Consider the following 22,669-nt stretch of genomic DNA (forward strand, 5'->3'; position numbering starts at 1 on the left):
TTTCGCAACTAGATAGCATAACTGTATACAATAAAAGGCACAAAGTGTTCCATGCTAGGAGAGGGATCTTTTACATAAAGCTGTAAGAACAAGTGCACAGACACAGCGTTGATATTTAACAAAAACCCTTGAGGAAAAAAGAAATGCATGAAATCAACATTGAATATTTGAAACTAATCAGTTGAAATTGTAAACGGAAGAAAAAAGGGTTAGGTAAGGGAGCAAAAATTCAGAAGGGAAAAGATCAAAATTAATATTACTGGAAGATCAGAATCCAAGAGAAAAGATCAAAAGGAGAAGAAAGTGAGTTAATTTCATGCATGTTTTGGCACACAAGAAAGAGAAAGAAGGAAAAAAAAATGTTAAAATCATGCAGTGAGTGGAAAAGAAACAGGCATCAAAACATCCACTCTAAGAAGACGTCATCAGAGACGCAAGCTCAGCAGGAGAGTTGGGCAGATGAAGATGAAGTTTTCCTCCGGTGCTGCAGGTAGTTTGGGTCTACTCACTGTCAGAGGCCTTATCACCTAAGAAGGGCTCTTGCTCCATCATGTCCATGGGGATTTTAATGCTGGGAACATTCTCATTGTAAGGATAGTCAGACTGTGGGAGAGAGGAAACACAGATCCTGAGACGGTACCTCTGGGGATGTGAGTGATGAAGCATCAGCACGCACACACACATGCATGCATTAATTACTAAACGTGTGACGACCTTTGCTGTCAACATTCATTCATGAACGCCTTCTTTAAAGGAATACAAACAATTGATCAGAACAGGAAGTGGTGATGCATCTTGAATCTGTGGATCCATCAATTCAATTACTCATCAGTTCTTCCATTTAATAACAATTTAACCCCCTGATGTCGGCTTGGGAGGAGTTACTTCAACTCGAAATATGAACGGTAAATATATACAGTGTATAACAGCATTGCACACCAGAACTGGACAAATGCACCATTCAGCATCCATGACCTCTGTTTCAAAATTTAAAACCAGAAAAAAATCTTTTTTTTTTTTCCTTTTTTTTCTCCACTCACTCATTGGGGGAACTATCTTACACCAACTGAAAATGAGGGAAAGACAACTTCACAACACGAGAAAGCAGGTGCATGAAGGACTCTGTAGAGCTGGATATTGGTTAGCCAGTGGATAAACCCTCAAACAGTACATGCTGCTGCAGAGGAAGAGTTGGGGGCAGGGCTGGGGGGAGTTGGGAATGGGCTGTCATGTAACACAAATGACCAAACTGGAGAAAAATAAGGCATTTGCTTGTCTGTACAAAGATACAAACTTGTTGCTTTCAACTGAGGCTGTAAACTCAAAACCCTTACGTCTTCAGCGTCGCTGTCTATGCTGCCTTGTTTTTTCTTTTTCTTCTTCTCGTCCTCTTTCTTCTTCTTGTCCTTCTCTGGGATGACATCGTCCAGGAAGCTCAGGTCATGCTGGGAGAACATGTAGTCCATCGCTTTTCTGACAGCTACCAGAGCGAGGATCTAGAAGCACAAGAACATGAAGATAGAGTGGACTGGTGTGATTAAAAAATAATCAGCCTGGTCTACGGAGCCCTTCACATTGAAAGACATAAATACACATTATATATAAATATCTAAAATTATATTAAAAATACATTATAGTACAAAAGCTAGTGTCATAAACTGATTCTTGGTATTTCCAATATACTTTGGACTCAGAACAGCAGGTGTTTTTAAAATTCAATATTTTTAGGTAGTTTAAATAACACAAATGATGAATGAATTTTAATACACCACACTTACTAAATGATAGTGTTCATGCACTGGTGACCTTTTAAATCCATAAAACACTGTGTGTTACGGTTTGTGAGTTTAACAGTCACATCCTGCCAAAAGACAATAACTACAACACAAAGTGCAATTACAAATACAATAAACTGTATAATAAAGTCTTGAGTGCTGCATTTGTGACCCTGAACAGTAATTATGTGAAACACCATGACAATCGTCACTGGTTTATCATTCACAGAAACGATCCTCTGAGGACAAACGATTCATTTATGTTAGCAGAGTGTTTCAGTCTGATTCATCTCTGCTTGCTCACACTCATCCTTTAAAGTGACCAGCTGATTGATTTCACTGGACTGACAGAAAACTAAAGGGAAAACCCATCGACTGCTATTTGCAGCTGCAAATATGCCCAAACTCATGCTCTTTTCTCTTCTCATATCATTAGGAAATTATTATAAGTTTTATTTTTTGGTTGCTGGCCACACTAAGTACAAAAAAAACTTAAAATTAAAATAAGCTTTTATTTTTTACCTTTGAAATAGCAGATGGACATAAAGTTGGTGCACATAGTGGAAATTTTTTGGAGCTTTCAGTTACAGCCTTCATGGCCTTCATTAATGGATATGCACCTGTTACACTAAGGTCACATGATAGCAACCCGATCAACATGAATCTACATAACAACTGTGCAAAATCCACTAGAATCCTAAAAAATATCCAGCCAGTGCAAGACTCAACACAAGTCTTATTGGTTGAATCTTAATAAGAGGCTCTCTTACCATGACAGGGAATACTATGGCAGCCACAGTGGACTTGAGGATCCAGAGCAAAGCCAAGCAAAGGACCTGGATGAAGGTGAAGAGGTGGACCTTCCTGAGGGGAACGTGTCGCAAGTAAACCAGGTCCGGCTGATGCTTCGCTGGCATCAGGAGCAGCTTGAGACGATCCATAAACTACAGACACATAAAGTAAGAAACCAGCATGACAGGATGCACTGCATGCATGAGCGTACTGGAGAAACAGCTGCTCACTGGCATGCATTGTTTGTTGCATACTCAGAGGCTCCTTTTGATTAAGAAAGTTTAAATTTCAGAGGTCAGCCTCAGAATTTGACCTGCAAATACAATGAACACGACCTGTGTCAGGTGGAGAAAGTTATGGTATAATAATGATAGTTTGTTCAGATTAGCTTCCTTTGCCCTAAACTCCACGTTAATCATTTTATTTCATGAAGAAAGAAAGAAATTCTATGGAACATTCACCTGCACTCCATTGAGAGAGGCGACTCCCATGTATAGGAAGACTCCATACAGCACAGGCATGGGGATAAACTAGGTGAAACAGGGAAAACAAATAAATAAATGCACATAAATTTCCAAACACGCTGTCGGAAGATATAACTGTTTGAAATGAACAACAGAAGCAGAATATTTACAGCTAATATGGAACAACACCAATCAGCCATTCAGTGTTAAGTAAAGCTGCTTCAAGAAAGTTTATTTAGAGTTGATATCATCCAAAATGGTCATCTTAATGTAACATTACAACCTACGTTGGAGAAGCAAGGGTTCTGTAGGATTAAATGGTTTGTTGGTTAAGCTTAATGAGGTAACTATTTTGATATAGAACCATTTGTCATCCACAAGTTTCATCACAAATTACTCTGTTCTTCTTACTCACTACAACTCAGATCTTTTCATAATAAAATGTTAGAAGTTAGGAATGAAATGGGTCTCTCAGGAGCAGCTCATGTGGCTTAATGAGTCTGTGATAATCCCACATTTTGTCCAGTTACAGTGGGAGTTAATCTGTTCTCAGATTTTGTGCGCCACTGACCTGTGACCTCATCACATATGGACTGCAGCCAACTGGAAAGTTTAGTATTGAGGTTTGTGGACTGCCTGATTAGAATTTACAACTTCAGTCAGTCAAAGAGAGCCCACAAAATAAACCTGGTAAACCTGATGAGGCCAATTACCTTATTTTGTCACATGCATTTCGTTTTATGCCCTCTTCATATAAAGAACAAACTGCTCTCTTATATGGTACGGCCACTATTACCAGATCAAACTGTTTTTGCCTGTCAGTGTGAAGCTGTTTGAGTTCTTGTGTTTTGATGTGGCTGTCATTCTGAGATGCTTTTGTGGTTCATACATTAAACTCTTAAAACAAGCTGAACATTTGCAGTAGGCATGATATCGTCTTAAAGTCAGATCTGTCACAGAGTGACATTTAACATCTGACACAGCTCATTCTCTTAAGTTCAATCTATTCAACATGACTGATTAATAATTAATTACCTTTAAAATAGGAGACATAAATACAGACAGTCCTGTCAGGATGAACACAAACACACCAGTGAGCCTCTGCTCTCTATGAAAAAGAGAGGGAAAAAATACGGTTATACGAGAACAAAATGTGAATGTCTGTTTGCTATATTTATACCTTTTATCTACAATAATAAAGTCCCAGAAAAGCGTTAATAATGGTTCTGATTACTAGAGGATGTCAGTCATTTCCCAAAACAAAGACATTCCCAACATTTGCAGGAAGTTCAGAGTTGGTGTAGATGTTTCAGTGTCTTGCAAGAGAAGAGTTTGTTAGTTCAGCTTACAGCTGACACATCAGGAGCCTCTGGAGGACATCACCAAACAGACATGAAAACAAACCAAAAAAACCCTCGAGAAACAGGAAGGAAATCACGTGTCTCTATCATCATGTAAACAGACAAAAAACAAGCAGTTAAGACAACATCTGGAAATGGAGGAAACATCCCAATATAGAAAAAACAGCAGTGTTTTTTTTTCTGAATGCTGTGCATGTCTCAGTGTTTTAATACTGCCAATGATGCAGTTTAACTGAAGCACATGGAGTCATTGAGGGACAGCAGAAAGATTTGTCCTTTAAAAACTGGGACAAAAGAAGAAGTGATTCATACTATTTACAGATCTGCTCATGTATTGGCTCAAAATTTCTGAACTTTGTTTTTATGAAAGCAAATTTCTTTTTTCTTGGATTGCTTGGTTCAAAGATAATCTTTCAGTATAGACCACACACATTTCTGCCATTTGAAGTTTACTATCTATTGGCATTGCCTGCCAAATTTAACTATTAAAACTGCAACCAAACATTGATGACAGGTGCACACAACTTCTCAGAGCGATTCTGTAATATGTTGGCATCTCACCTATAGATGGTGCTAGAGTGACAGGGTAAACTTAATTTTCCTATGAATCATTTGTCCTGAATCCGACTCCTTCACAACACTCTAACAGGGCCTTGGTGTTCTGTAAAATATTGTAGCTTATGTGCATTTTGATGTGGATCCAGATACAGATGAAAAATGGAAACATTATCTCTTGATGACGGGCTCAGCTTATGGTATGCGCTCTAACATATTGCAGCAGTCTTACCTCACACCCAGGAACTTCGGCTGCTCTCCAGGAGCCGATGTTTCGGTTTCCATCTTCAGACTGTCAATGTGAGCAATAGAGATAACGGTGGCGGCCACGTACCACGGCAGACCCATGAAGGAGCAAATGATCAGAAGAATGGCCACCCAGAACAGATCCAGATGGTAACCTGCCCCTTTCTGGTACAGACAACAAGCAGAAGGTCAAAGGTCATGTATGTGCTTGCTCAGGTACTGATAGTATGCACGTCTGCAGACATAGGCAAACCTAAAACCCAGCAGACAGCTCCTACATGGTCCAATCATATAATGATTATTTATATAAAGTTCTCTGAAATGATTGGCCCGTTATCTCACACCCCTGAATTCAAAGAAGTCATTGCTCAGCTTCAGCAGCAACTCGAACATCTCAGGTAGCTGCTTTGTGAGCTCAACTGTGTTCAGTCACTGCCATGAAACATCTCTCACTCCCATGAGAAGAATGACAACAATATTTAACTACAGTGTGAAGGTAGCCAGTGTCCTGTACCAACTGCAGTTTGTTGTGGGAAATGCATGAAAATCCTCACTTCACATAAATCAGGTAAGACAAACAGAAAGTCTCACTCTTTTACCACAATGAAAACATTTCTTTGCTGTTGGTGATTGAAGCACTCCACAACAATTTATTATCCATGTCATGCTGCACTAGATTTTGATCAGGTCCTGAGATGCGAATCCCTCCATCTATCATACATGAACTGAACAGAAATGACCCCAGCCCTCTGCTTCCTCACTCACATGCACACTTTCATCTCCAGGTCCACAAATGACCACCTGGCTTCAAATGCACATTCTTCTTTACCTTCAGCTTGTGCTCCTTCCTGTTGACGATCACAGCAGTGATCTGTTGGTCCATGAAGACCAGTATGGTGACCAGCAGGGCAGGAAGAGCCGACGCCAGGTAAACCCACCAGGGGTTTCCTCCGAACGGTGGCACAAACCAATTGCGCTTAGTACTCGTTGGCTGTGAGGGTGGAAGACAGAAGCTTCAACACGGAGTCAACTAGACAAAGTGACATTTGTGCTCAACACACAGAGAAAATGTTACTTTTAAGGACTTCAGACATACAAATACAGCCTTTTACTGTTTCTGTTAGCTCATAAACTATAAATCACATTTCTGCTGATAATTTTCCAAACCCATTCCATTCATTTAGCAGGTGTTTATGTCCAGAGTGACTTCCTCCTACACAGACCTTTTTTGGGATTCAGCGTTTTGCTCAAGCTAATTTTAACAACCTGGGGATTAAACCAACAACCTTACATTTACTTGCCATTCCCCTGATCACCTAAACTACTGCTGCCACTGCCTGCCTTGACAAAACCTACTGCTTGGAGTTCATGTAACTATAGCATGGAAATCAAGTTACACTGTAAGTGACTTGAAACCTGTTTGAAAAATGTAAATCATCACAGCAAGCAATTTTATTTTTTGTCTAAGTTGCATTGTTGTCATATGATACTATAAACGTTAGGAGGTGATTTATCAAGATTGTGTTTTGGATTTCAATCTTTTGCCAAGAATTTATTAATGCAGGGTAAATGCGTCATGGTGAGCATGAGCACTTGAGCGGGGGGGGGACTCACCTTGAATTCAGATGGCACAATGAGTTTGGGAGTGTCGACTCCTACGAGCATGTCAACTCCACAGAAGATAAGGATGGCCAGGATGATGGCGAAGTCACTGATGAGTTTCCTCACCTGGATGAAGGTGAAGACACAGTTTACTGTAAGCTGCCGTTCGGACGTTTCATTTCCTTGACAGATGACCTGTTGGATTAAAGTAGCTTCGTGTGGTTGACTCACAGTGGTGGGGAAGAACGGGCTGGTCTTGAACTTCTTCAGACACATGGAGCAGGTGTATGTGCCAAAGAACAGGATGAAAGACATGAGGGTGATGTCTGGGACAAACTCGCAGGCCTTCCCCACCAGCTCCCCCTTGTACCTCAAGCACTCTGTCTTTGTGAGGGACGACCATGTGGCGTTCATTGACTGCACGGAGGAAACAGACAGCACCATGATTATAAAGAGACAATAATTCACGCTAATGGGTGTGTCAGTAAAGCTGTGATGGATACAATAGAGGGCTTCAAGGTGAAGGACTGTGACGTAAATCTTGTACCGACAAGGCTGAGAGGAGCAGACTGATAGCTGTCTCACACTGTCAGTGGAGAGATAAAGAAATGCCAAATTACAGTGTCAAAGTAACCTCAAATTAGAAACAATGTGCTTATCAGGCTCCTCTCTTTTCTTTGTATCACCGTTGAACCAACAAATACAACTGTCTGTTTTCATTTTCTCTTTATCTCTCTACTTGTGGCTTTTCAAGAATGTCAGACCAGTTTGAACACTGCTTGAAGTAAATCAGTGAAATATATACAGTGCACTACAGTTTACTAGAGCCACAGTGAAGACATCATACAACAGTGTAGAGTAAATGATAAATGCCACAAACGATCAATAAGACACAGAGTCAAAGATGACTGAAATAACTGAAATCTTTTTGCCCTCAGAGGAAACTTACCAGATCAGTGTTGTTCCAGTACCAGAGTGAGGTACCTTCAAAATGATCATCCGTATTGTTCTCTGCAAAACAACCAAACTTCCACTCAGCGCAAGTTTGTAACACTGCATGCTGCACGGTTTGTCCTCAGTGAGATCTAATTTGTCATGCATAACAACAAACAAGTTTCCAAAGCAGCAAACTGGCGGTGGGGGGGTAAGGGGGAGATAATCACACAATTTAACCTAAGGTTTAACCTAAGTTGTGTTATTAAGCTCAGCAGTATTCAGACTTAGTCCTGTTTTCAGTTAAATGATAATGTGATAAATGTAGCATGTTCACTTACAACCCTGATTCCAAGAAAGCTTGTATGCTGTGAATAAAACAGGATGTGATCATCTGCTAATCCTTTTTGACACATACTGAATTGAAAATTCAGTACAAAGACAAAATATTTAATGTTTTCCAGCGTTATTGATTTTTGTAAATATATGCTTATATATGCCAAAAATACCTGTTTGGAACATTCTACAGGTACTGGAAACAGGTTCATTGGTAACAGGCGATAGTTAGCATGTGAGCTAATCTTAGTACCACCAAAGTTTGTAGTTAAATTTTAAACAGTATTTCACTTTGGGCCAAAGTGTGAGCCAAAGGACTGCCATGCTTGGTTAAAGGCCGACCAGGAGTTTCCCTGACTTATACTGTTAGTCTGTTCTGATGATGTGTCAGCTGCTCACTGGACAAGCATCTGTTGTTTCCTCATTCCTGGTATCCACTGTACTGTACATGGCGCAGCATGGGGAATAGCTTACGTCTGTGTGTGTGAGTGTGTGTCCAAGAGATATTTTTGAAAGCAGCAGGGGATTACCAATAATTCAGCGCTGCGCTCTCTCTAACTCCCACCCTCCATCAGAAAAGAAAATAAAGAGGCACGCTGTGTCATATTAAAGTCTCATCAACAACACTTTTTTTTTTTTAGTCACAAGAGCAACAACAACAACAACAAGAAAATGTTTTTTGCTCATAGTAACCATCACACCACAGAAATATCTGGCCATTCAAGTCAAAAAAGACAGAGACTAAAGCTCAGCAGCCCATAAAAAAATTGCTTAGTAGAACAAAAGAAAACTAAAGCTGATGTGAATCATCATTATCCCTCTAGCTACACCCTAATGTCAGCCTTGGAGTTAAACATCTCACCTAGAACAGCCGGGGCCATGCAGAGGCAGTCGTATTGTGTGACATACTCAATCTTAAAGTCGGCGTTGATGGGATAGTGGTGAGCTAATTTGAGCATCTTCTTGAAGGCGTCATAGATGAAGATGAAGCTGATGAGACAGGAGAAGCCCTCCTCAGTGAACCGGGTGAAGTACTGAACCAAGAAGCTGGTGTCAGTGGCCACGAGCACTAGACAGAAGAACGCCGACCACAGGCCGATCCACAGGCGGAACTCCAGGTAGTCAAATTCATTATCTCTGTACAAACAGAGACACAACAAATATTCAGATATTTGTTACAAATATTCAATAACAGCCCAAAATCCATGACATACTATTAAAGCCATTGGTAGGAATGAAGTGTGGCTAAATTGACCAGGCGTCTAGAAAACTGACAAAATGAAGACCATGCTGTACCTGCTGAAGTTGAAAAGCAATCGTTCAAACACCAGAACCGGACCGGTGCTGCTGAGGATGGTCAGAGGCTGACCAGCCAGCAGACAGAACACCCCGCCGCTGATCGCTGTGCCCAGAAAGCTCTCCAACACACCCTGCGTTCATGGAGAAGAGCAGTTAGGGAGTCATTCAGAACATGAACGGAAAACACTCAACAAACTGGCAACACGTCCAACTCTCAGTCTGACCTGCATGTTCTCTGTAGCATCCCCCAGCAGACCACCGAAGGTGATGGCGTTTGTCACAGTTCCCAGGTAAATAAACAAAATGGCCGACAAGGCCTGAATGTGAAATGCATCGGTGAAGTCACTGACGAAGAAAGGCGCTTTTCTTTTGATGTCAAGTATGAGACCCCCACAAAATCTGAAAACAGAGACACAAGAGATCATTTTCCCCAACATAGAATACTGAGCAAATCTTGCAGTGCTTCAGTTTTTCTGCCAGTTGGCAGATGAATATGACCATCTGTTCTCGTATAACAGCTATTATCTAAAAAAATATTGTTTTGTTTGTGATCCCATACCTTCCAGTCTTCTTCAGCTCGTCCCCTACTGCGTGTCCCCCTCCTCCATGACCTCCATCATGAGGCATGTCTCCGTTCATCTGAGAGTCGCCTCCTGCATACATGTTTTTCCTACAACACATAAAGTGTTCATCAGTTCTGGGAGGCTCTTTACTTCTGATTAACAGTTTATCACAGTTGTCTGATGCAGGTCAGTGAACGTCTCATATCTACTGAGTAGACACAGCCTGCACTTTGTGTCAATATGCTGTCGTGGCCTCTTTTCTGGAGTTGTTCATCAGCTGATCCTGATGGGTGTTGTGTGAATGAATAGCCGGATTGATCAGCATTCACATGAGCAGCTGTTACTTTACATTACACTTTACTGAGTTTTAAATGAAACTCAGTGCTGCTCCTTCATAATTGAATACTGTGCTGGACACCTGGGCACACTTCACTGATTTCTGCAGCGATTGCTCTTCTATAACATAAAGTGCTTACTGCACACACAGCAGTCAGACCTGCAGCATCTTGCATGTTTAATGCCAGATGTTGCAGTCTATCATCTTCTCAGTTTTCAGTCTTTATTAAAGTTGTTTTCAAACGTACTCTTGCATTGATTTTCAATGTGTTTCCATTGTTGAATCCTGTTTCTGCTGGTATATGATAATATGATCATCTCAAGGGCTTACAGCACTGGGCTACTGTAACTTTTTGTAATCTTCTGAAGTGTTTCAAAGCCACAATAGATATAAGACTCTTCACAGAAACAACAAAGAAAAAAAAAAGAAATCAGAATAAAAAAAGAAATCATCACTTTCTCACAAATTAAGTGCCGTATATGTGCTCTGCTAGTCTACTTTGTGCAACATCCTGTACATTCAGAAGAGCCAAAGAAGCATCATGAAGCACAGACTAGAAAGCTGGACTTTTATGGACCTTTTGTCAGAGGAGGGGAGGGATTTTGGAGGCTCTATCCTGATGGCTGGGTCCCACTCGCCAGGAGGAAGCACGATCACCTCATCCAGGAACTCATCGATGCCAGCCAGCAGGTCTTGTCTGTCCTTGGCTTTATACGCAATGTCATGAAAGACCTGAACACAGGACAGGGCACTGAAGTGTGAAAGAGGCCTGTCAAAGCATGCAACTGTGATAGCACATCTGATGTTTGGGATAAAGAGTGAGATCCTACACACTCCAGGTATGAAAAACACACCACAATATTCACTTATAAATGCACCAGTGAAGCTATGTAGATCCCATCACCCCGCAAAACCTCAGAGATGCATGTCATTAATAAAATGTCAATGTAATGCAGCATCACTTCACATACTGTACAGCTGCAGTTTATGACCAGCCTGCAGTGCATTTCTGAATAAATTCTAACTTGATTTTCTATAATGAGTTACTGCTCATTGCAACATTTCTTTCTACTTTTATTGCATAGAGGAGCTGGTTTAAATACTAAAAATACAAAATCCCTGTATACTGGCATGTATTGGCAAATATCAACTAAAAACAGAAAAAAATAATTCTTTTCATATAATTCTTATATGAGAACTTGAAGAACTGTCAGCATTAAAGTAAAAACATATGATGTGTGTTAACAGCAGTCCAACCTCATCCGACATCAGCGTTGCAATCGCTCTGCCAATTTCATGGTATGACTTGGCTTTGCCTTTGGGTCCAAGCAGGATGAATAAAAATCTGCAAATGGAACAAAATCATTTGAATTAATAACCTTGAGGAGTTGAATTCCACAATAAAACATAACATAATTATCACTGCATAAAATGCACTTCAAAGTTCGGACAAGGCACCTATGTCATATCTGCATCTTTTCAGGTGACTCGTTAGGTAATATGACAATTTTAATTAAAGTTTACAGCAGCAGCTTTCTAAGGTGTGGACATATTTACTCTTACTTATTTCATGATGTCATTCCGTTTGACTGCAGGGAGGCTGCTGCATATACCAGCCATGCATTCAAACATCTTATAAGTACTTCCCCAGCTTAATTATAACATAAAGAAAAAGGTGTTAACTTGGACTATGGCCAAAATGGTGACACCTCAGACACTTTACCCTAGCAGAGGAATTCCTGAAGGACATGAACATTTACTAGTTCATCAGAAGTGAAACACTCTCTAGGAACCACAGGATGATAAACGGCTTTATGGCTCTTTGCTTACAACAGCACGACAGCTCAGTGTTGCCCCTGTAGCTTTATGACAATATACAAGTGGACACGTGAATTGAATTACAGGATTTCTGTAAAACAGATTTCTGTGAACACATGGGAAAACAAAATGTTACGCATACCTGACAATATTTAGCTGTTTCATTGAGTCCACTCCTTGTATATTTTCTGACTCTTTTACAGTGTTTTCCCAGATTTCTGTCAGAGTTCTTTCTAAAACCTTAAAAAATATGCATAAGCCACCTTCAGTTGCACCTGCACAACTGTCTCCGTGGAAATTCTGGACTGATACGTCTTTCTACATTAAACTGAACTGCAGGGATTCATCAATACGAGCTAGACATGAATCTCAGCCACCTTGTTGGAACAGGAACCTCTGTTAAGGCTCCCAGCATCACAGCTTGCTGCAGACGAACAAACGCCACAAATGGCGTGTCCAGGAAGTCAACCTCCCCCACCAGCACGTTGGAGGCCTCGGCGTCTCTCGGCAACTTCTTCATGAACTTGTTCCTCAGCTAAGAAGCACAAAAGGAAAGAACAGGAGGAGACATTAAATGTTACGTTCACACCAGCAAGCTACCCAATACAGAGCACACTGAATTAAACAATCTGTTTCTGACAGGACAGTCCCATTCTGCTTAAATACCAAACCAGGAGGCTCCCATGGCATCTAAAGAAGGCTGTGTTTCTTTCTGTCATGGTGATGGTCAGACACCTGCAGAGCTCCACAGGTTCAACATTTTACTACAGTGGACATTCAAGTCCTGCAATTGTGTCTCTGAGGAAGCAGCTCTCTTCATCTGCCGCAACTCAGCTGCATTGAAAGATTTATTTGGGATGGGAATTGAGAACTGGTTCCAAATTGTCTAGTCCATCGGAACGGAAAGGCTCTGAGCGTATCAGTTCTTTTTATCAATGCCGGCATGTATTTTGACAGTCGCACATGGCAAAACAATGATGTCAAACTCCAGTGTCTACACTGCCGGAAACTTGGAACATGGAATGATGGCTGAGACGAAGAAAGGGTCCAGAGCATGGCTCCATTTCAGGAAGAAAGACGTAAACAATGCTAGTGGTAAAATGGTAAGTAAGTAAGGAACTCTACGAACATACGTCCTTTACTGAGGGATGGGAATAAAGGGCCTGACTTCAGACTGCTTCTTTACAGATCCCAATTTGGGAAATTATTTTGTTGCAGTAGCTATTAAACATACAGATGACCACAGAATGTAAACAAGTTTTTTTTTTCTGTTCCAGTTTGTTCCATTTTAGAGCTGGTTCAAAATTAAACAGTGGAGCAGTGGAGCTTTTTTACACCTGAGTCACATACATGCCATTTTTACTCTGTGTTCACACTCAGAGATCAGAAAACAGTTGCAATGATACCGAAAACCTGTTTTCTGAATTCGGCACATTATCAAAGCATCTGTTTTATTTGTAGTGCGTCCTGCTCATGCTGCTCAAATTTGATTCTTACATCTTATGAAATGAAATAATAATGGTAACAGATCGTATCCATCACACACTTCAGCTTGGGTTGAACAACAAAGTCGATTTCACTGTTTTGAATCCAGTAGCTGTTAGTGCACACATTAAAATATAATAAAAAAGTTTATCCCACATCTGCTTTATCAAAAAAAAAAATGGCATGCTTGCAGATTGAGATCATTAACGAATAAAACTTCAGAGACAATTAATCATAAACCTCCAGATAAGGTTGTCATCAAAGACTACTGTGTTGTATATTAACTTCAAAACAGCAGAGAGCAGGCAGAAAACATGCACTAAGACGCAGCCAGGGACAGTTCATAGGACCTCTGGATGTCACATAAATCTATGTTTTACACCAATAAGGTTAATGACAATGTTCTTATCCTCTATTACACAAGACTGTTTGAGCATCATAAAGGTTTAAATTAAACGTTTGCCAGTTAGTCGCCCTATGCTCAGGCCATCCACAACAACTACAGTGACTTACCAGCAAAAGACCAACAACCATCAACTGTTTGCTGTTCTGAATCTCAGAAACATCCAAAACAGTCAGTAGCTTTCCTTTATTTAGTAAAAATTCTTATTGTTCTCCCAAAATCATCATCACTTCATGGTATTTATGCTTTGTAATAAGTGGTTTTCCAACATGTACAGATAGGGTCAAAGATGTGCGTCATCCTGCTTAAGCAAAGCTGTCTGCAGCCAAAAAGATGACAATTTGGAGAAGAAGTGAATCACCTGAGAAGTCTGATTCAAGATGCCAAACCAACAAGAGTATCGGATGACGTTACATGTGGTTTTAAAATCAGCTGTAAATTGGATTAGATCACAAGCAACACTGACTGGTTACTAGTAAATAACACTGAGGCCTACTGCATAAACAGACTACAAATGTAGTCTTTAGTTACTTTCGTCATTCTGAAATAAATTCAGTGTCTACAATAAGATGGAGTAAAAATTATTTAATAATGAGAATTGACCTATTTTTTCATCTTATTAGGTACCAGCCAACAGTTAGGGAAGACAATGAAAAACAGTCGTATAAAAGTATTAAAAAAAAAGCAAAATGAAGTCTGTCTGTCTGTCTGCCTGCCTGTCTGTCTTTGTCCTGTCATCATGCCCGCCATACCCAGATCATGTACTGGCAGGATTGTTGCCATCAACCTCTGAGGACTGAAATCCCATAAACTTGTGACCTTCCACTGGTGAGATCCAAACAGATCCAATCAGAGGCTGTTGAGCTGTCTTGGCAAAGGGTTTGTCTGTCAATGATTGAGTCAAGGTTAAACCTGCGTAACTGCACTCTCTGTCCTGTGACCCATCGCTGCTAATCCACGCCACACTGCCCTCATAAACTACGTATACCGGAATCTGTTCCTGTTCCACTTGATTCTCAGCTAGCACAATGCTCAAGTTCAGTTATCTCAGACATAAAACATTCTCTCTTTTTTCTTTTTTCTTTTTGCACACGAGATGCAGATGAAGGTTGTAACATATTGAATGACATTTAGTGTTTTTTATGGTGAAATCGGGTCACTGCCCAGCAGTGTTGTGCATGAACATGCTAAAAGAGTACGCTCATAGACTTTAAAGGGCTTTAAGAAAAAGTATTAAGTGTATTTTTGAAGTCAAAATGGCAGTTATTAAGCTACTTTGACGTGTGTGATTCCAGTGAATCATTTCCAGTGTTAGAGCTTAGAGTTTCATCACATGGTGCAACAACAATCATCTGAAGCTCAACATCAGCAGAACGAATCGCTTTGTGCTGGACTACAATGCTTCAAATATGGATGTTTCTGCAAAGAAGCAACAAACTGTAAAACTTGGATGCTTCACACACATCTTCAGCCCAGCAGCAGAAGATCTAAACAATCAGCACAGTTTGAAGGTTAGTGTCACCAATTCAGCATCTGGCCAAATGTGGAATACGCTCACAGTCTGCCCTTCTGTTCCTGACTTATGGTGTTGAATCATGGACAGAAAAGAGTTTTTGCAGAACCTTATGTCACAGTGAACTGACCTTTGACCTTTTGGATGTAAAAGGTCAACACTTCCTCATTTTATCCTGTGAGACATTTATGTGAAATGTTGTCATGATTAGCTTATGAGTTAGCGTCCAGGTGCTGTCCCATGTCCTTGCAGTTTACATGCATCAGTTTTTCTTGTTTTACTGTTATTTACGATGCTTTTTGAATTAGATGCTTTCTTAGTTACCTCTGGTGGTAATACAGCCATGGAGAGTTTAGCCAGGTCTGAGCATATGTCTGAAATGTTTTTTCCTACATGTTGTCAGCATCGGGGACTATTTTATGGGAAAAGCAGTCCTTACTGGTTGTAGTTTGTTCTGTGGATTATTGGATGTTGTTTCTAGAAAGACGCTGAATGTTTTGAAAGTTAAGTTTTCAATGCTTTGAGTACCACAAACTACATTCCCTTCAATTATGCAGGTGTGATGGCAGATAACTCAGAGGTGGACGTCTCAAAACCCGAGCAAATAAAACTAAATCTTCTGCACAGCCAAATACCAACAGAGGTATGTGACATTTGTCATTTGGATAAACTCATGCTTTGAAGTTAAAACCACTGCAGTATAGACGTCCTTTAAAATCAGATTTCCTAATTAGGCTGCAAAAACATAATGCAAGTTTTTTTTTTTAAACTATGCAACACAATCTCTGGACAGTACAAGAAAGTAGCCAGAGTTTGAACACATTTCAACGCATAATTCATAAATGCACCTAATCCCACTCCACTCTGCCTCTCTATCTCTATCTCATCTGTCGTTAAGTTACCAGACGTGTGGCCAGTGCGGAAATGATCACTTGTCCACTGGGGAATCTTCAGTATTTATAGGCTGAGTGGGTGTAGAAGAGCTTCAGTTCAGGAGCTGCGCTTCCTGTCCAGTTCTCTCTTTCCTACTCTGTCTGTCCCACAGGAGGACTTACTGGATCTGTCTGACCTAATTCCCTCCTGTCAGAGGCCCGGTCTGGAATGAGACCACATGAACAAATGGCTGCTACAAACTGTGATAATCTAACTATTCCACTGTCAGAATCAATGAAGACCACAGGGTGACGTAACCCGTCTGGAAAGCACCGAAGCAAAGAGACTAGTTTGTGGTCATCTGCTGCAGGAACTCACCACAACAGCAGTTTTCTGCAAGGGAAACTGATCTGAAAGTTTGTTTTGCTGCCAATCCAATTGTCATAAATCCACTCAGATGGAAATTGGAATGGGTATTAAAGAATTGAATATCTTTTCAAAGGCACTGCGAAAGTTTCATCCAATTTTTCTACAAACCCTCAATAAAATGCTGAGGTGAGTACAGATCTTACTTGAAAATAGTTTGACAGACTTGGGTGCAGCAGGTTCAGATCAGCTGCAGCAGATCTCATGCAAGAACCACAGATTTGTTGCTGGTATTTGCCAATTTGCTAATACTATTTCTAATAATGAAATCCTAATGAGCCACAAAGAAATGAACTGAAACAAAAGACATACTAAAATTAACAGTATGGTAAAATAACAACGCTTATAATCAAATATCCTGAATGTGACCAGGTGGCATTCAGTAAGTTGAAAAAAGAAATTTTGGAGCAATGGTACAGGCAAACCTCACAGGAAAAAGTGAGAGTCATTTAGGATCAGAACAGAAAAATGATATTGCATGAGGCCCAGTGTCCTTTAGAAAATGTCATCTCTGTCCTGAACCAGCAGCAGTCTGCTCTGACTGGTTCCTCCACTTCTGCACTGGATGAGGCCTCATCAGGCTAATACGTTAGCTCTGCTGTGCCATGTCAAGTATGATAAATGATTGACACATTCGACTCTGGACTGGACCAATGCACCACTTTTCGGCCTGAAAGACTGAATCATCCCTGAAAGACCTTTTTTTGGTTTGTTTGTTTGTTTTCCAGAATGATGGACGCTGCAGTGACTGAATCAAGCCTCACACCTGCTTTAAATAGTTGTTAATTAGTCAAAAACTCTGCAATGATAGCCTCTGTTGAAAGCAATTTAATTCAGTTCAAATTCGAATGAGATTTTCTCTCATGATATTGGTGATTTATGACACAAATCTGACTGGATTCTAGAAACAACTCTTAATTCTTAATTTTAGACTTAAATCTCAGAGAGAAAACTGAGCATGATAAAACAGTTAACCCCACATCACAGAAGCTTTACTTCATCACAGAAGTTTTGTGGCCCATTTTAAAATTTCCAGCAGAATAACATAAAATCCCAAGAAATCAAAATGTTCTAGTCCTGCCCACAGAGTTTGATTGACAGGATATCTCTGGCAATTGAGTGCTGAAACACCACAGCAAAAGCATTTAGAGACGAAATCAGAATAACAAAAATAGATTTCCACTTATAAGATTATCAGGTATAAGACTCACCTGGTCTTTTTCCGGTTTGTCTGAAATGTCGTTCAGGCTGCTGGAGGTCAGGTTCCGGTGAGTTGTGGTGGGACTATCTGTGAAAACACATCGACCCTGAACAGTGAGAACAAATTCACCTTCACTAGGATCTAAGAACTGAATGGAAAAAGGAGGCAGAGACCCAAGAAAAGACAGTGGCCCAGACAGTTTGCTCCACATGCAGCGCCGAAAAGAATAATGAAGCAGCAGCAGCCTTCATGCAGACAGAAACATGAAGATTTCACCATAAACTCTCATCTACTTCATAAAGGCTGGAGCACACCGGAGGACAAATTCCTTACTACATGCATGTACTCATTTCAAATGTGCCGTTCATATAAGATTTAATGCTCTACAGCGCCAAGCTCTGTAACGTGACGATGACTTTCCATCCATCCATCCATTATCTATACCGCCTATCCCTTTCGGGGTTGCAGGGGGCCGGAGCCTATCCCAGCTACAATGGGCGAGAGGCGGGGTACACACTGAACCGGTCACCAGCTGATTGCAGGGCCACATGTACTGTAAGGACAAACAAACATTCACACTCACACCTATGGACAATTTAGAGTCATCAATTAACCTAATGAGCATGTTTTTGGTCTGTGGGAGGAAGCTGGAGTACCCGGAGAGAACCCATGCATGCATGGGAAGAACATGCAAACTTCACACAGAAAGGCCCCGCCTGACCCGGGGATCGAACCGGCAACCTTCTTGCTGTGAGGCACGCGCACTACCTGCTGCGCCACCGTGCAGCCCACGATGACTTTCCAAATGTCAAAATACAGAACAGATAATGATCGTCCACTTTATTCTATCATGAAGTTAATATTCTTCAAACATCTCTCTCTGTAAGCTTATTCTGCTTGCAGGAGATAAGAAAAAAGCTATTTCATTCATATTTCACATCAACATGTTCCACTAAGTGCTTCCCTCGTCTGAAGCAGGTGGACAGCACGCTCTGACGGACGCTCTGCTGGACGCTCTGCTCGACGCTCTCCTGGACGCTCTGTTGAGTTTGGGTTTCAGTCTGTCCGCTCCAGCGTCAGAGATCTGACAGCAGAACGTGACCTTACTTCAGTGCCCGAACTGTCACAGACGAGGGACGGTGTCCCGATGCGATGTACAAATCTCAATGAGCGCAAATTCTGATGCCACTGTAGCCTCTCATACATCTGCCCCCTGTGCATTGTGGGTAATAACCTGCTTGTCAGTATGATGCAGCCAGTATAAAAGATGAAACTGTAGTACTTGTATAGAGTAAATAAAATAATAAAGGGGGAGGACAACTACATTTAAAGGAAATAAAAAAGGGATCAAATATGAAATCTTAGCCATATATAATAGAATATTTCCATAAACGTTTGAGGACAAAAAAATCCCTTAAATTAAATAAAAACAGCCTGACAGAGATGAAAAACTAGTCAGTGATGCTACTACACAAAGCACATAAAGATGAGTTCTACTGTACTCGACACATGGGGCCTGAATGACAGGTGTGGGAACACTTTCCACTACAGTGTGGTCACGCCTATGTTCACACTGCAGCTGAAGGATTCTTCTCATGTCACGTGACACAAATTTGAGTAAGGACAGATTGAGTGGTCTTGGCAGATTGAGCGGGAGTTATTACTCAAATCAGTGGTCTGCAGCGTGAACATAGACTGGGTCCTGTGAACTTACTGAGCCAGTCCATGCTGGTACTCCTTTGGGACTGCAAGTCCTCCATTGATATGCGACCCGACAGACAAGTCACAGAGTTCTCAAGAGGACTGCGAGCTTTTAGTAGCAGCAGCAGGTTATCAAACCCAATCCAGGGAAGCAAAAAAGGAGGAAAGAGATGGGAGGGAGAGATGGCAGGAGAGTTGATAGACAAGCCGGCTGAGACAAGCAATTTGTGAGAGAGCAAAATCAAGTGGCTGTTAAAACATCTGTAAAACATGATATTATCTGGATTTTCACAAGCTGTGCAGAGAAAACGTGAGGTGAGAGGAGTGCCGACATCTTGGGTCATTGGACGGGAATACAAGTCAAAGTTCCATTTAATAAATCCAATGATGTACTTCATCCCCGCAGAGTTGTAATCATTTAATGATTATTAGTGAAACTCCTTATCTCGGTACTGCTCAGGCTTTCATGCGATGAGTTTGTATTTGAACACCAGAACGAAGCAGATTATGAACAGAGACAGCTTTTCCATGATTGAGTCATAAACCAGTTTCCTGAATCTAATAGCAGGTAATAAATAACCTCTCCTTCCAAGGACCCAAGGCTGGTCACAGATTAATGTCAACACAATGAAACATCTTATTAGTGTTAGAGTCATAGCACACACATACACACACGTTGTTACTGTCAGTGAGACATCAGTGTGTGTGTTAGGGCTGCCACTTTGTTCACTTCGAAAGAACTTCAAATCACACCGCTTAAGAGACTGATTGAATATTCTGTTGGCTCATGTTGGTAATTTACAGCTGCTTGAGGAAAATGTTCATTTCAATTTCATGAACAAAGGATTTTGTAACACAACGAATTTCAATGAGCTCTACATGCAAAATACACTAGATCGATGTTAAACCCATTTCACACAGCAACTACAATCCTATTAAAATGGCCAATTAAGCCAACTTCCATTACTTTTGTGTGCTTTATCTTTATTGAAGAATCTGAATTCAGACTCGTTGTAGTAATCTGTCTGGGGGAACTTTCAGTGATGCAAAGTGACAGCCCATCCTGGGTGATAAGAAAAGGTGTTACATTCTGCTGTGAAAAAAACATGAATTTCCAGAAATTTCAGCAAAATTCAAAGTGAATAAAGTGAGAGACATATGAACGTATATCAGCAACTGCAGAGATTTCTGTTGTAAATGATAATCTCTCATGTTCCCTATTAGTCATATCCTATCAAAACACTGGGTCAAGCTTTATGATCTCTTATGGCCCTGGACTTTTCTCACCAGTGCCATAAAGACATGCAGCAACTTGAGTTGCTCCGTGTTGACATTTACAGCTGAAGACCATTTGAAAGAGTCAGTGAGGTCTCATATTTTGTGAGTTAGCACAGTGTCTGACAGTGAGTATGTTAAAAGTGTTGTTAGAGTGATTTCACCACATGTTTGTGATGAATTAGAAAAGACATCTACAAACTTTAGTTTCACTAGTTGAATGAGAGGATTAGTGACCAAGTAGGAGCATTACTCTACAAAATTTTTATGTATATAGTATAAGTACCAAATATCTGACACTGTCTCCAATAAAAAATGTTTTTCAGCTTCTATAAAGGAGAAGCTGCTACTTATTTAGGATTATCAAGTGCCACATTAGTGGGTTCATGCAGAGGAGGGCAGCAGTGTGCCCTCTGGCACACTGTGCAATTCCTCATAGTCCTCAAAACTCACTCTATACCTAACGCCCTGACTAAATCCAACCCAGTAATGCAGATACTGCAAGTACATCTAAATTTGTTAAAATAGCTGATTTGTGGGTTTTTCACATCATTTGAAAAAACAAAAAAGACGACTGCACCAAACTGGCATCAGTATTACCGTTTTCCTGGTTGGAAAACAGCCTACTTGCACTGGAGACCGTCTTGCCAATGTCAGCCAGAGAGCGCAGGTTGGACTTCTTGGTCTGATGACGATGTTTCCGTAGCAACGTGTACATCACTTTGTCCTTCAGGTCTGCTTTGAGCTGGCCGATCTCTATCTGGTTGTCAGTAATCATCTCTGAAGATGCAGAGAGAGGGGAAGGAAGAAAGGGGATTTCAAACTGGGGATTCAAACGTTTTGCAACTCAGAGTTCAACCATGCTTCATTTAATACACCCAACAACGATGAGAAACCAAAGAGATGTCTTACAATTGATTCATTTATCAGAGCAACAGTTAAGACCACAAATTTATTCAACTTACAGCATCACAATTTGAAAAAATAAAAACCAGCAAAACCTCAATATCAGCACGCTACAATTAATAAATACTTGGCATTTTTACTTTAAATGCAACATCAACAACTGAATAATTAAACTCAGGCTTCCTGTTTCTTGTTAGATGATTTCATCAAGACTACAGCCTTTTGCTAAATAATTCAACACATAAATGAGTAAACAAGGCAAAAAAAACAGTCATCAAACAAACAAAATAAAAAATTCTGCTTTTGTTTCAAATTGTGTTTTCATTTTGGGTCTATTTTTTTCCTTTCATGCGGAATTTTACCCAACTGTCTTAATTTAGTAACAGCATCACTCAGGGCAAATATTCAAAGCAACATAAAAAGTCTCTTCATACTTGAAAGGACTCAATTAGTGTCTCCCAGACCGTAATGCTCCTGTATGAAAGTCTTCGTGGCATCATGAAATAGCTCAATCAAAAGGTCTAGCCTATTTTTAAAGAGAAAGTCGGAGGCCTGAATGCTGACAGATAGCAGCCTCGGGGAGTTTCTCCTCATGTGGAGGGGCAGTGCTGTTAATGGCCCATCAGTCAAGTCGGCTGGCCTCAAAGCAAGAGGCCCAGCTCTGCTTGGACTGTACTCTGCATGCAGCACAGTCAATTACTTCACATTAATCACTCCAAGTGGTAACTCTTCCTCCTGCTCCCTCATGCAGACAAAAACGAAGAGGGTCAACTGTCCTAAAATTAGGAAGTTCTTCTGCGACCAT

At 40.7% G+C, this 22,669-nt stretch overlaps 1 protein-coding gene across 1 annotated transcript in view; it reads right to left on the reverse strand.

Annotated features, from left to right (window-relative positions):
• The window catches only part of slc4a4a (solute carrier family 4 member 4a), a 56,526-nt gene that overhangs the window by 8,056 nt on the left and 25,801 nt on the right, over window positions 1-22,669 (reverse strand). Inside the window, exons 7-26 of the mRNA XM_070963653.1 lie at window positions 21,559-21,738; window positions 19,697-19,792; window positions 17,993-18,069; window positions 12,459-12,616; window positions 11,521-11,608; window positions 10,841-10,995; window positions 9,923-10,033; window positions 9,588-9,762; window positions 9,361-9,494; window positions 8,927-9,201; window positions 7,745-7,806; window positions 7,027-7,212; window positions 6,808-6,921; window positions 6,023-6,184; window positions 5,180-5,358; window positions 4,067-4,139; window positions 3,029-3,097; window positions 2,546-2,719; window positions 1,335-1,496; window positions 510-603 (exon numbers count right to left, since the gene is read on the reverse strand). Of these exons, the coding sequence (XP_070819754.1) occupies window positions 510-603; window positions 1,335-1,496; window positions 2,546-2,719; window positions 3,029-3,097; window positions 4,067-4,139; window positions 5,180-5,358; window positions 6,023-6,184; window positions 6,808-6,921; window positions 7,027-7,212; window positions 7,745-7,806; window positions 8,927-9,201; window positions 9,361-9,494; window positions 9,588-9,762; window positions 9,923-10,033; window positions 10,841-10,995; window positions 11,521-11,608; window positions 12,459-12,616; window positions 17,993-18,069; window positions 19,697-19,792; window positions 21,559-21,738 (2,724 nt within the window). The remainder of the gene's footprint in view (window positions 1-509; window positions 604-1,334; window positions 1,497-2,545; window positions 2,720-3,028; window positions 3,098-4,066; window positions 4,140-5,179; window positions 5,359-6,022; window positions 6,185-6,807; window positions 6,922-7,026; window positions 7,213-7,744; window positions 7,807-8,926; window positions 9,202-9,360; window positions 9,495-9,587; window positions 9,763-9,922; window positions 10,034-10,840; window positions 10,996-11,520; window positions 11,609-12,458; window positions 12,617-17,992; window positions 18,070-19,696; window positions 19,793-21,558; window positions 21,739-22,669) is intronic.

The sequence above is a fragment of the Chaetodon trifascialis genome, chromosome 6 (genome assembly GCF_039877785.1).
Source record: "Chaetodon trifascialis isolate fChaTrf1 chromosome 6, fChaTrf1.hap1, whole genome shotgun sequence".
NCBI classification, from domain to species: domain Eukaryota; kingdom Metazoa; phylum Chordata; class Actinopteri; order Chaetodontiformes; family Chaetodontidae; genus Chaetodon; species Chaetodon trifascialis.